The sequence below is a fragment of the Poeciliopsis prolifica genome, unplaced genomic scaffold (assembly GCF_027474105.1).
Source record: "Poeciliopsis prolifica strain line A6 unplaced genomic scaffold, Auburn_PproV2 SCAFFOLD014, whole genome shotgun sequence".
Classification (NCBI taxonomy): domain Eukaryota; kingdom Metazoa; phylum Chordata; class Actinopteri; order Cyprinodontiformes; family Poeciliidae; genus Poeciliopsis; species Poeciliopsis prolifica.
In genome coordinates, this window is record NW_026562389.1 from 4,400,819 (window position 1) to 4,415,168 (window position 14,350).

Genomic DNA, 14,350 nt, shown 5'->3' on the forward strand with positions numbered 1-14,350 from the left:
TACAAAAATGTTATGTGAAACCTAAAACGTTAGGGATTCATGCAATTAATTGACGTCTGATTAATTGTCAATCAATGTTTTATTAGATTAAAATGAAGGCTAATCTATTAACTAATGACGTCCGAGTAGATGTTCATTTATTATTGTAGTTTGGCCGCCACCCAGCAGAGGGCGCAGCTGCTGGTCATTCTTAAGCGGAGGCAGTTGAAACGCAATTAAAGATGGCGGGTATCCCAGAACGAGGGAGAGAGCAACCAAACGGTCAAAACAGAGTCCGATGTGGAATTCAACATTAATTGAAGATTATTCGAGATTTATGCGGTTTTGTTTTGAAATGTAAACACTCGACAAGCTCCCTAATAGCTCATTCAGCAGACATTAAATGACGGTAGCGTCAACTTCTCATGTGCTACGAAGGCGAGGAATGGAAAAAAAATGCAACGGACATGTGACGTTTTAACACTTATTTAATATGAACCACAGACTGTACTTCTGCATGAATATCTCTGTTTATGGGGGGTTAAATGTTCACATAGGCCATAATTTCTTCTTCTCCCCTTTTATTTTTCTAATGAGAAACCTAGTATGTTCCTGCTTGTTCTGTTTTATAAATGTGCCTAAGTTTAAGACGTAATGTCGAGAAAACCAACATTTATTTGTTTATTTTGTCAGTGTTTAATAGAGCTGGCACAAAAAATTTAAAATATAATGTTCTTTATATACTTTTTAAATTCAGTATAATTTAAAAAAAAATGTAGCCTCTTATGGTAAGATAGCCCTCTTGATACAAGAGAATACTACCTTTTTTAGGAAAATGGCCACTTATCAATTAATTCAAGTCATCAATTGATATCGTGGATCCCGATACACCATAGCTGATAAGTGAATTTTGTTTAAAAATTTTGAAAATCTGAAGTTACTGTGTCCATTCTGTTTTATTCTCTTTTCCTCTGATACTCCTGAGTAAAAAAATGTGCAACCAGTTTAACCAGAAGTTACTGAATTGGCAAAAGAGTTGATCTGTGTAATTCAAACTCAGTGTAAAAATAAACAGATGTTCTCTGAAGGTCTGAGAGGTTTGTTGGAGAACATTAGTGAAAAAAGTACAAGTAGCTAAATCGAATCCTGCAGAATCCAACAAGTTATTCCAAAAGTACTCAAAAAAGCAACAAACCAATCAAAGGCTTCTTTCTTTCTGTCCGCAGACGCTTCCACTTATGCCCACTTCCTCTTCAATGCCTTCGATATTGACAGAAATGGCTCAATCCGCTTTGAGGACTTTGTCATTGGCCTGTCAGTTCTGCTGAGAGGTTCGGTCACAGAGAAGCTCAACTGGGCCTTCAATCTCTACGACATCAATAAGGATGGTTACATCACCAAAGAGGTGTGTGCTTGTATACAGGAAATAACGTTTTGACATTATTGAAAACAGAAAAAATACTGTTCTCAGTGCACAGAGGGTTTTGCCAAGAATTGGCCTTTTTGAAATAACTGGAAAAAATATTATTAGCATATTTCAACAAAACTTGGTTTTATTTTCTGTTTCTTCCCTCCAATAATTTTAACACCAGAAGTCCCCAAAAAACTTATATTTTCACATAAAAAGTAATTTTGAATTGGTTATTCAATTAATTTTGACACATTAATTATTTCTATGCCAAACATTATTATTTGATTGTTTTTTCCAACACAAACAAAACCCTTGGATTATCTTAAATCAGTTGGTCGTGAAGCAAACTACTAGTCTGCTGCATGGGGATTGCTCACCAGCAGGGGGCCCCCGAGAGCATCACAACTCACTGTAGATGAGTTTACACATTAATTTCTTATTCATCTTCTTGACTTAATATCAATCAGTTGATTAGACTGCATAAACTTCCCCTCTTGTTTAATTTGTACCCCCAATTTGATCACAAGTATCATAATTTGATTCCGTCTTCCATTTTTTACCGTTTATACTTGTACTTAAGCTAATCCATGTCAGTATATCTATTAATTACTGTATTTGTAATTGCTGTTATTTATATTACTTTTATTTTTTATGTTTTATTTTTCCTTGTTTTAAGCTGTTCTATTGTTGAAGATGTTTTAAAACAGTTTGGAAATAATACAGCATTCCAAGTCAAACCAAAGATTAGCAGTAAAACCTGTTTATCTACATATAAATCTCTACTTATGTGAGTTTTTTTAGTGTGTAATGGTGGCAGAATTAGATTATTATTATTATTATTACTATTATTATTATTTCATGTTATCTCCATCTTTATTCCTCAGGAGATGCTTGCAATCATGAAGTCCATTTATGACATGATGGGGCGATACACGTACCCCTGTGTACGAGACGATGCACCGTCAGAGCATGTTGATAAGTTCTTCCAGGTTCTGAATGCCCAATTTTACGTTAACATAATGTATTAAAAGATATTCTCCTCAAAATGGTCCTGACGTGTTTATCCTCTATAAGGTTCTGTTTCCTCTTCCAACAGAAAATGGACAAAAACAGAGACGGGGTGGTGACTATCGAAGAGTTCATTGAGACGTGTCAGAAGGTGACTCACTATCCCAGACAGAGCAACACCTTGTTTAACGTCACACTTTGATGAAAAGCACAGTTGAGCCCAAAACTACTCACACCTCTGGCACATTTAGATTTTAATTGTTAATATTCAGTCAAGAAGTTTGTTTTCTAAAAGAAAGTTAAACATGATCAAACAAACTTCTTGACTGAAAATCAACATATTGAAAATAATCATATCACTATTCATCAGGGAAACGTAAATTATAGTAATACACAAGTAAATTCTAACAATGCCATGTTGTTGTACTGCATACTATAATTAGGATAAAACTTGAACAGTAAGTACAGGTTGATATAATAATACCAAGTCTGCGTCCATTCTTTTTTAGGCAACTACTTCACGAACAAAAACCCAGTAGGGATACAATCTGTGTTTACAACCGCAGATCTAACTACATCTGCACTTTTTCAATCGTCCAGCTGTCCTGTTGTTCTGGCAAAAGTTGTTTCTCCCACAGGTCAATTTATTGAATCAACACCCAAAATAAAAACCCACCAGCTGCTAAAATGTGTGATTATGGCAGCTGAAATGTACATAAAGTATTATTTAGACTCACCGCACAATCACCACAGGCTTATAAATGTATTGTTGTCCAGGAAGCATCTTTGAATTTCAAAAGTAATTTATGAGAGCTATAATTAGTTGTTTTGGGAACATCCCAATGGATAAATTTTATTAATCTTTAATCAATTTTTATTTCTATCATTAAACATATATACAATGTCAATGCTGTCCACTGAAGAGGTAACCAATAAACATCTATTAGAGCTGTATTACCAACATTAATCAAAAATTTACCATAAACTTGGAGCTTGAGCACAAATAATGTAAAAACGTTGTCATAATGAAGGTTTTGATGTAGCCTAGTCAAAGTCTGGTCTTAAATCTAACTGAGATGTTCTGACGTCGTCATAAGTTATCGCAAAATATTGACATAAATTGTTCCTATTAAGTTTAAGGGGGGAATTAGTTTTTTTCAATCAAATCTGATTGGTTTGGATATTTTTTTTTCTCATAATAAAATTAATCAAAATCTAAAAACTCAAAATCAGGGTATCTTGGTCTGATATTTTAATGTGTTTAATGATTTGAAACATTTAAGTGTCGAGAAAGCAGAAACTTAATAATACCGTAAGGCAAATGTGTCAAACTCAAGGCCCGGGGGTCAAATCTGGCCCCCCGTAGCTATTTATGTGGCCAATTTACATCACTGTGAAAAGATGTTGGATGCTATTTAATTTTACAAGGCAAGCTATGACATTTTAGCAGTTTAACAAGTTGTTCTTTGACAAAATTCCTGATTTTGGTGTTTGAGGGAGTGAACACTTTTCAGAACACCACAGTTTGTTTTGTACTTGGTTTTCTGAAAGTGAGTCTAAACTTTAGCTTCTTATTTTCGGTTTTTATCTCCACAGGACGAGAACATCATGAACTCCATGCAGCTGTTTGAAAATGTGATATAAAACAGAGCTGGATTCTCTCAGTAGATTTTCCCTCATTAGCACGTCTAATTACCCAGCCACCTCACCCAGTTCTCAGGCGCTGTACTAACACTTAGAACTGCTACTGAATTACAACATAGGTACTGTAAAAACACAGAAAGCACACATTTGTTTCCGCTCCCCTCTGCACTTCTTCAGCCGCATCAGAAACTGTCCCTGGATTTCAAAGGACTGCTTCAGAGTGACGATCAGCTTCCTGAATGGCATTTTCTCCCACAACAGAAGAACTCCTAGTGCATCCATCATGAGATGATCACTGACCCGACCCGAATCCTCTTGGAACCAAGCTTTAGCACCAACGTACGCACTCATGTAGAGACAGACGTTTTAGATCAAAGGAAAAATATTTTTTAAAAATTCACATAAAAAGAGAAAGCATGTTTGAAATATGAGATTAGCTTGCACTAAAATTTTCTGATTATGTATAAAACCTTTGTAGATACCTGCATCTGATGCACCACTGATGGAAACCAGTGTGTTTGTATATATGTATAGTTAATAGTTATATATCCTGCAGTGGGTTGGTCTTATCTGTGCAGCACTGGATGATGGAACACCAGAAACGAACAACTGCATAAGGGTTTCCGGTGTTAATCTGTTAGATACTTTTCATGTTTAGTAATTGAAATTATTTAAAAGTTCTATCTTTTTGTAATCTCAAAGATTATGTCAACAGCTCCAATTGGAAAAGTTAATTCCTACAGTGCTCTGAAAAGTAAAAGGACTGTAAAAAGTGTTTGTATGCTGACTTAAGTTTGTAGTATATTGATGCAGTGTACACGAGCATGCTGACTCTGAGTCGCAGTAAAATGTAAGGTGCAGCTGGACCTTTATGAAGTCACAACATTAAAGAGCCACAAACTTCACCAATTTCAAAGTATTTCTATTTCAACATTATCTTTTAGCCCCTTTTGGATGACTGATGTTAATTAGCTTCATACCTGTTTTCCATGAATGTCTGTTGACAGATATGACTCACACGACAAAGTACCTGTAGAAGAACTTTACTCCCTCCTAGTTGTCAGAGTGTGAACTATACTTGGTGCACAGAAGCGGAAGTACTCTGGCATTTCCAAATTGTCCATTACTTTGGCTTTGAGGCTTTTTAGCAACCCTAGATAATAAAGGAAAAGAACAGAGTAAAAAAGAATTTAAGAGGTAGTATGTCGATGTCAGATTATAAAAACACACAAACAAAATCAGTTTCTATATAACCACTTCAGATCAAATTCATTAAATCCAAAGTAATTTGGATACAATCTGACAATTTGGAGTCAGTCAGGCAAAAATCCAGAAAGGAACAGTTAATTTACATCTAATTGCAATTCAGTAGAAAGCCAAGCAGTAAAAAGTTGTCTGAGATCTCCAGTAGATTGCATCAACGTTTTGCTTCACTGCAGTTCCTTCATCCTGAGCAAGCACCATACCAGTGAAGAGGAACGGCTCTCTTTGACCAGCAAAGCATCAGCAAAAGCAGCTCAGGATGAGCAGAAATCTGGCTGAGTGTTGTGAGAAAGCACAAGCCTGGACAAGGAAAGACAAACATACCTGGCTGTAAGGCATAAATGGAGACTACTGTTTGGAAATGTGGTCTGTGCCTTCTAACTATAGATATGCATAACTAAATAGATGAAGAATACAAAACATATAAACAAAAAAGTTACAATAATAACGAGAATCTAATTGTGACAGGCATGATTCTTATTTTGATTTTTAGAGACATTTCAACTTTTTTCCCCCCAGGGTAGAATGATTAAAACAATAGAGGGTCTGAATTACTTAAACAAATATATATTCAAAATCAAATTCAAAAATACTCAATTGATCAATTTTAACTCGTAAGTTCTCAATGTTCTTCAAAAAGTTGTAGAGACAGTAAATGGTAGATGGCCTGTTTACCATTCTTTTATGGAGGAAAAGAAAACAAATCTAAACATGATCTACATGATTAAAATCGTATTAACCTGTTTTCTTTAATACCGTGTGCCTAAATTTAATTTGAATTATTTTCACGACATTTCCACCGATTGACTTTAATTCGCTGATTGCGCCTTATAAATGAAGTTAAATAAATAGCCAATCACATGTGGTTGCTACGGGAAAATAATAAACATTTGACCAATCAGCATCGCTGAATTAACCGTCTACGGATAGCGCGGAAGTTTGCCCTGGCCTGAAAGTTTAGGGTCGCCATGGTGATACAATTGACGATAGCTATGATGGCAGTCGAGGGAAAAGCTTTGAGGGAATTCTCCATCTTTATTGACAATGTAGAGGATTTTTCTGGTTGACGGTAAGCTACGGCTTCTGTTTATCTGCGTGTTTTATTAGCTTTAGCTACCATATTACTATGCTCGTTTTTTGTTGTTTGACTGTCATTTCTTTGCGGATCATCAGTTAAGAACGTTGCTTTGATTAGCATAATGCTAATTCTGCTCCGCATAAATTTAGCTAAGATTTCTTTTTTTAAATCGTTAGAAATACTGATGATGTTGCTGCTGCCTTTTTTTAGTTTCTGCTGTTATTATAATGTCAATGTTTGGTTGATAGTGTTTTCTGGCCGTGAGTCATTCTGATTTGGTGTTGGACAAGGAAGAGTTGAAGTATCTTTACAAACATCTTTGTCTGATTGTTCCTAGGCTATTCTGTCTCTATTAAAGTTTAACATCAGCATTGACACATTGGTGCAAGAAAGAAGCTCCAAGACTGACAACAATTCAATCAGATTGGATGCTGCTGGTGTTTACATGCACAAGCCAAATCCTTTCTGAGAAAGCGGTCACAAAGGAGTCAATCTGAGGCTTTTAAACGAAAGAAGAGGGTACCAATTGTTAAGCATGGTGGTTGAAAAATCATGCTTAGGGGTGTTTTGCTGCCTGTGGTATTGATTGCAAAAGTGAATAGAACAATAAAGATTATAGATTACTTCCAAATCTTCCAGCTAAGGATCCCAAAACTTGTTCTGGAAATAAGTCCTGATCTCAACAATATTGGAAATCTATAGATTCGCTTAAAAGGCACATTTGTTCCAGCAAACCAGGCAATTTAAATTGACTCTAATGTTCATCATTAGCCTTAAGAATGGCTCCAAACTTGGTGTGATTCTTCTGGAACTCACTACAGGACAATAATGTAAATATTTGTGGGATGACTTAATATTTGAGCCAGTATTGTATAATTTTCTCCCTATGTGGATTAAAAGAAAAAAGAAAAAGTCAGTCATACACACCATACCGGGATTACAAATCATTACAATCCTGGAAAAAAACCCAAATTACTATACTACTGCTCGTGATGAGAGTATGCAAACCTTTTTGTCATTTTAGGTCATTTCATCCTCTACTATTCTCACTTTGACTTGCCTAATACAAATAATTTGTATGCTTGCACTTTTTTAAATGTTATTTTACATTTATATATTTATAAATGAAAATGTAATTTTCATAATATATTCAAAACAAACAAAACCTGAAGATCAATACATTATTTGCAACTATTGTTGCCATTTTGATCTCTTATGATATGCATGCCCCTGATGGGTGTTTGCAGTCCTCATTCTATTGTAATAAGTGTAAAATGAAACAAATAGGTAAACCTAAACAGATGCAAACCCCCGCAACACTGTGTGAAATTAAGCATCTCAAGACATGTGGGGATATTATTGCCCAGACACACATTGATGCCCTCTGGATGCTGCTTGTGCCCTGTTACCAAACGTGGTTATGCCACTGATGACTCAACCTAAAGTGTGGTTAATGGAAGCAGTGCAACCAACCACTAGGTGGCAATGTGGCGGAATACATAACCTAAATCCTCACCATGTGTGAACAAAAAGACCCACTTTGATAAGTGAAGGGCGCCGTTGTTGCCTCTTGTAAAACTACTGCCCAGCAGCAGAGAACATGAGACGGCTTATGCAAGAAAGGTTATTATTTCAGAAACTGTTCCAGGATCAGTCTGACATCCTCACTCTGGCGCTGTGGCGTTCCTGCGCTCCTGATTGGCTGAGTGTTGACTCGGAGGCGGGGCTAAAAGCTGACCGTAACGTCACTTGAGTTATGTGAGCATGCGTAGTGACGTTCTTCAACCCCGTGGCTTTATGAAAGCTGATATAGGGGCAGTATCCGCACGTCCAGGAGGTGTTTCAAAACGCGTCCGAGGCACTATATATAGCCAAAGAGCAGGAGCTGGTTTTGGAGGAATCAGACTTACCTCATCGGGCTTTTTGTGACTGAGCTGCTTCCTGACTGCTTGTCTCCCGCTCCTCCGCCAGCGACAACAACACAAGCCACGGGGACGAGCCAGCGGACGTAGCGCTCGCCAAGAGGGGAAGTGGGCTCCGTCTTCTTTTTCATCGGGCAGGTGTGTACTAAACGAGCCATTTTTAATCCTCTGTGACGAATTTAGCATACCGCGGAATTTTAGTTAGCCTAATTTTACTAAAATTCTCAGTTTTGGAAGCGGTCGGCTTTTTTATAACATCCGGTAACTCGGACCGGCTGCTGTTTGAAGATGTTCAGAGCTATCCTCCTGCTCGTGAGGACTCCGAGTTCTTGCGTGACCGTGGGTCTGCTGATGCTCCACTGTGACTGAGCAAATCAAGGCCCACGTGTTTGAGCTCGTTCTTCAATCCATTCAATTTGAATTGGACGAATTACTTAAAATTATGTACTCAATGTACATGAAATAAAACTGCTCATATAGAAATCCAGCTACGTTTAGTCAATTTAGGCAAACAGCTATATTAATATCCATTTCAAAGAGTCAGATTGGGTCCAGAAAAAAGTACAGGGAATTGGCTGAAAGTCATAAATCTTTACCAGTGCAATGAGTCTTCACATCACTGCAATTTCTCATTCAGAGCAAGCATAAAGTGGCAGGGAAGAGGAACAATTTTCTATTAACAGGAGATAATAGTCAACCTTTTGCCTCAACTGGCCGGGGATTGAGAGAAATTATTCCTTTGCGTTATACAAGTGCACTACTGCAGCTATGAGTAGATCATGGAAAAAACCTGCAATTTGTCATTTGTCAAGGTGAGTCAAAATAAAAACAACATCACCATGGTGGGAACAAGATATCTCATGTTTAGTACCAAGTGTCCCATGTTATGACCAACACCTGAGAGAAGAAACGCATCTTTAGAAACGATAACGATGCTGTATTATAGTTTTTGCTTTTTTAAAATTTATTTATTTTTATTATTATTTCAGCTAACTTTACGCTCAGTATTAGTTCTCAAACTTGTAATAGAAAATGTCATCTTTGATGTGATCAAAGATGTTATCAGCCAGTTTTCAACTGCAGTAAGTAAATTACAGAATTTGCTTAAATATTTTCCAAGTCTGGATGGACAAAGTAAAACTTACTCTTCAAAATTGTTTGGTTTTTCTTTTTTTTTTCTCCTTTTGTTGTAAGGAATAAAAATCTTATAAAACTAAATATATAATGATTTTTGTACTCGTATAAAAAAAAAGTTATGTGGCAAACTCAAAAATAAAGAATGTTATTTAAACATCAATAACATGTTTAAATAGAATGTTAATGATGTTACTCACAATACAAAAAATCCTTCGTCTTTGCTTTATCTCTCAGAGGTAAAAGGCTGCCGTACTTATTTTAAGGATGCTTATTGCTACCCCAAAAACGATAAAAATCCGGGCATTATCATCAATCAATAAAATCCCCACGAGCCCAACTTGAAAATTGGACGTTATGCCGCTAACACTTAGCATTCATCAACAACTCAGAGGCGGAAGTCAGAGGTCCACGCAACACAAGTGATGTCCCGGCCGGAACACGGTGCGCTAAATAATAAAACATAAATTAACAAAGTTTTGAGGCAGGTAAATTTTCCTTGAGGAAATTTAGTAATTGAGGTACTCGAATCATTCGAGAAATTGATTCAGCCCTAAAATTATTCCTGAATTTTAACTTTTAAGATGAAATTCAGGGATGTGTCCTACTTGTTCATGGTATAACTTTAAATGTTCTTTCAATGCTTCCTCAGATGAATTTGCTTGTTTTGACATACACAGTCACCTTGCAGTGAGCTGGTGAAAAGATGAAGAGCTCCTCAGAGCGTCGGAAAGCTACTATTTGTTCAATGGGTTTAAAGCATCTCAAACTGAAACTGTTAATATCTACAGAGTAAAACTCTTAAGTTGCTACAATAAATTAAGTAGTAATGACCAGACCTATTCAGCTTACTTCGCTGGTCTTGTCAGACGGGATCACTTTCAAATGTTTTAGAGAACTGGAAATGCTCTATAGCACGCCATCTTATATACTGTTGTACAAATGTGACAGCCAGTCAAAAAAATCAACATTTCTTGATGGGCTGATGAGCCTCAACTAATCAGAGAGACTGATGCAGCCATAGGCAGCATAATATTAATGCAGTATCAAGGAAAGTGTCTGGCTGACAAACAACAACAAACTTCACCTACTCTTGTCAAAGTCTAGATGATAAATATTCACTAGCATAGCTTTGTATCCAAGGGTGTATCAACATTTGCATTTTGAGCTGTTTTTAAGTCAATAAATCAGCCGCCGCTGGGGATTCACCTCAAACCATTAGCCTTCCCTGAGAATTTATTTAGTTGCCTACAAAGTCCCTGAATTATGACATCTTCCAAGTAAAGATAAGATAACTAACATTGATAACTTCAGAAAATATCAACTATCTTTTGTGAAGACAAGGAAGTTTTCATCTGTCTGGGCCGATATCAGCTTAACTATCCATCCCAAACAAATTTCTCTGAATAAGCAATGATTCCTTAAGCAGTAGAGGCAGTTTAAGTCTTTATATAAGTAAGTAAAATCCATTTTCTCTTTATCTTTCCTCTGTTTTTCACAATAACTGATCCTGGAGGTGTATTTCACCTTGGAACTGTGTCTTATCAGTATGTTTTATGGATTCTTCAAGGTTTTAAGATACTAATCACTTTATTTTGACTCTATTTTTTGAAACAGTCTTTCAACGCTAAGTAAACACAAAATGATTTTTCTGATATAAGTTTGATAAGGACACCCAGCTTGACTATTATATACAAAACCATTAGGCTGTATTGTTTCTTTATTCATGATGGTGTCCTGGAGACATTACCAATGTGGTGTGCGTGAAGTAACTGCGTGTGTTTATATGTGCATCAAGTGGACTTCCTGCTTTTGCCCTTTGTGTTCAGGGTCATTAAACCATTACAAGATATAGGAAGGCCATGGTAATGTTATTCTGTAGCAGCTGTATTTAGTTCATGGTCAGTTAGAAATAACCTTATAAATGCTTGTTAGTTCCCGTTGCAGTGGACTGGATTGAAAAAAATTATGCTTTCTTTCAAATGCATTACCATAATTAGAACATGTTGGAACATTTTACAAATTCTTGTGCATTTTTAACATTTCTCTGTGCTGGGGAGAGATTTTTTTAAAAAAATTTTTGAGGATGAAACTAGTTTTTTGGCATTCTGGGCTTTATGTGACAGCTGTCCTTATGTGGTGGCTTTGTGTTATTTTTAACAAGACCACAAATGTTTAACTCTGACTGTTCACATGCATGCGTGCAGCCAGTGCTGTCATTGCAGTGAAGATGCATGTTAGTTTTGGACTTCTTCCAGGACAGATAAACTTTGTCCATTTAGCAAAGCTATACTTGAACCAAAGCCAAGAAGATTGGTTTGTTAGCAAGTGTGCTCACTCTAGTGTGGGATTTGAGACTGATCTAAAAATACTCTTCATTTTGTTGCAAGAAACTAACTTTTCAGCAACATATATTGATCTTTAAAAAGTACTACTTCCATTGCCAAATTGTTTTACTTATAACAAGACATTTCCCCGTTTTCCCATGTGGCATCATGTATCAAGGTTTCCCCAAGAAAACTTGCTAAGCCCAGTGGTTGGGGGCGCTTGGCAATCGCCGTGTTTTGTCTTGGCCCGCCATGTTCTTGAGTTAAAAAATGTTTAAAATGAAAATATTACTTTGGAATTGGAAGATTATTTTCTGAACACCAACTAAAAAATGTGTAAAACTTAAATAAATAAGCAATGCTAAACCTGCCTGGTGGGGCCACAAGTAAAGCCTGGAGACCCACCAGGCTGATAATACACTGGGTGAAACCCTGTGTATCTAATAATCCAAAATACTAACACTCTAATAGGTATCTGCACAAAAGAAAGCAATCTGAATCCTATTTACTTTGCTCTTGTTTTATTACTCAAATAAAAAATCCATACACATGCAAAGTTTTACCTGGATGTAAATGGAAAAAGCATTAAGCATTATGAACTTCCATTGTCCTATCATCTTTAGCATATGTTTACTTCAGATCTAGTCTCTGAGTAAGAAGATGACAAGCTTTCAGGCCAGCTTAAGGTGGACTGGGTCACCGAAACGTATTCTTGGCCCCGTTTTCTGTTGGCAGCATGTGACTAAGATTACACTGTACCACTGGGTCAGGCACTGCCTTCACACTGTACAGTGAAGGTGTGTGTGTGTCTGCGCAGGTGTAATACTACAGCATGTTGCTCCTGATGAAGTGGCACATCTTAACTCCTAACTCTGTTCTCATTTTTATGTTTTCCATATATAATCTGTTTAAATTTTCCCAGTAATACTGAAGAATTTTGGGGAAGGGTTTGAGCTTCTGGATGTGCTGAGTGATGGAAGTATTTATGTAAAATGGGGATTAAACATTGAAAAGGCAGCAAAATGCACCATAAGATTCTGGCATAATGAAAACTGTGGATTAACCCATTTAGTATATTTAATTGTGCAGCTTTAATGGCAGTTTGCATCAAGACAGCATTATTAAAGCCATGTTTTTTTAGATTATCATAGTATTTTTCTTACCAGTCCTGCATTAATGATTCATCTCTTTTTTTGTTTGTTTTAGTAGCCAGTTCATCTTAAGTTTGTTTGTATGTAGTGTGTTTTGTTGCAACCTGAAGTGTGAAATAAACTTCAATGGAGTTTGAAAACAAAATATGTGTATAGGTTTATGTCTGGTTGAACGATGTGTGTGCACAGTTGATTTTTTCTTTTTTTGAGGGGTATTTTATTGTAATCTGAAGCGGGGCCCAGAAAATCTTTGGGAACCACTGAACTAGCTATTGAAAGAATTGGGCAATTCCCTCTTGATTTGGCAGGACAAATACCCCAAAAATCTGATTTCATCTTATTTTTTCGTTCCTACTTATGACTATGTGAAATCAGTTTTCTTTTCCAGATCCCACTTTTTTTTATTCATTCTGAATTTCCCATTTTCATTTGAACTATTTTTTAAGCCAAAAAGTGTGTAATTATAGATTTAAAATCAATGGTCAAGAAAGACCACATTTAGTTATGTTCAGGTTTCATAAATATAACAATGGTTCAACACACCACTGAATGATTTTACAAGGTCTTAAAATGCTTTTAAAGAAGTCAAAACAAAGAATCTAATAGTTTGCACATTTTGTAGAGGAAAATATTTCACAAATACCTTCAAACAGTAAAATCTTGGACAAACTTCCAGAACCACACAGCGTTCTGGTGGATGTAGGCAGAGGATTGATTTTAGCTGCTTGACCTCTCGCTGTCAGCTACACTAGGTTCATGGCATTGACTTAAAATTAATTTTAATCTGTTCAGAGATAAATGTGTGCTGCAAAAAACTTAACATATTTGTTACGGAATACTAGAAATGGTGTTGAATGAATAAAAACAAATTTACATACAACAGCTGGAAAACAGTATGCATTTTAAATAAGATTAAATAAAGCACTAATTTATTATTTTTTTCAAAAACAATTGCTGAAACTAAACCAAACAAAGCAATATAATGCCAATAACTTGTAGTTGAACATGGTTCCTTCTTTGAATGGACTGTGTCATTTTAGACAACCCCAGTTTTAATCTTGATGAAGGTCAGTATAACTTCTTTGCTGAAATTGACTCATTTGACGTAAATTCTTAACAAAAATCACGTCAGTAGTGCTGAACTTGACACCAGGTCCGAGTCGGACTATGTCGACGGAGCTCTGTGCGAAGTGTTGTGTGATTGGTCAGAAGTTTGTTGCTGTGTTTTATGGACTCAGACAGCAACATTGTCATTTCTCATCTCCTACTTCCGATATCCAATTTGTATCCTTAGGAGACTTGAATACTTTTTGAGGAACATGTCGACTGTTCGGCTTTGGATAAAGAATGTGGGAGCCTTCACTTGAAGACAAGAACCAAGGAATATCTTTCATAAGTTGCTGTTTAAATGTGGATTACAAAATAGGGAGATA

General features: G+C 36.3%; 2 protein-coding genes across 10 annotated transcripts in view; both read left to right on the top strand.

Annotated features, from left to right (window-relative positions):
- Positions 1-4,947, top strand: part of kcnip3b (Kv channel interacting protein 3b, calsenilin) — a 32,802-nt gene extending 27,855 nt beyond the window's left edge. For all 6 annotated transcript variants that reach the window (XM_055039586.1, XM_055039583.1, XM_055039584.1 and 3 more), the window contains 4 exons: positions 1,206-1,384; positions 2,275-2,379; positions 2,487-2,549; positions 3,995-4,947. In XM_055039586.1, the coding sequence (XP_054895561.1) occupies positions 1,206-1,384; positions 2,275-2,379; positions 2,487-2,549; positions 3,995-4,042 (395 nt within the window). In that variant the 3' untranslated portion in view covers positions 4,043-4,947. The remainder of the gene's footprint in view (positions 1-1,205; positions 1,385-2,274; positions 2,380-2,486; positions 2,550-3,994) is intronic.
- Positions 4,948-6,034: 1,087 nt separating this feature from the next.
- Positions 6,035-14,350, top strand: part of slc23a2 (solute carrier family 23 member 2) — a 43,284-nt gene continuing 34,968 nt past the window's right edge. The window contains exons 1-2 of one of the 4 annotated variants that reach the window (XM_055039397.1): positions 6,035-6,374; positions 8,355-8,443. The gene's annotated coding sequence lies outside the window, so the exon portion shown is untranslated. Of the gene's footprint in view, positions 6,375-8,182; positions 8,444-14,350 lie in introns of those variants that run through there. The other 3 variants (XM_055039398.1, XM_055039396.1, XM_055039399.1) reach the window with 3 other exon arrangements.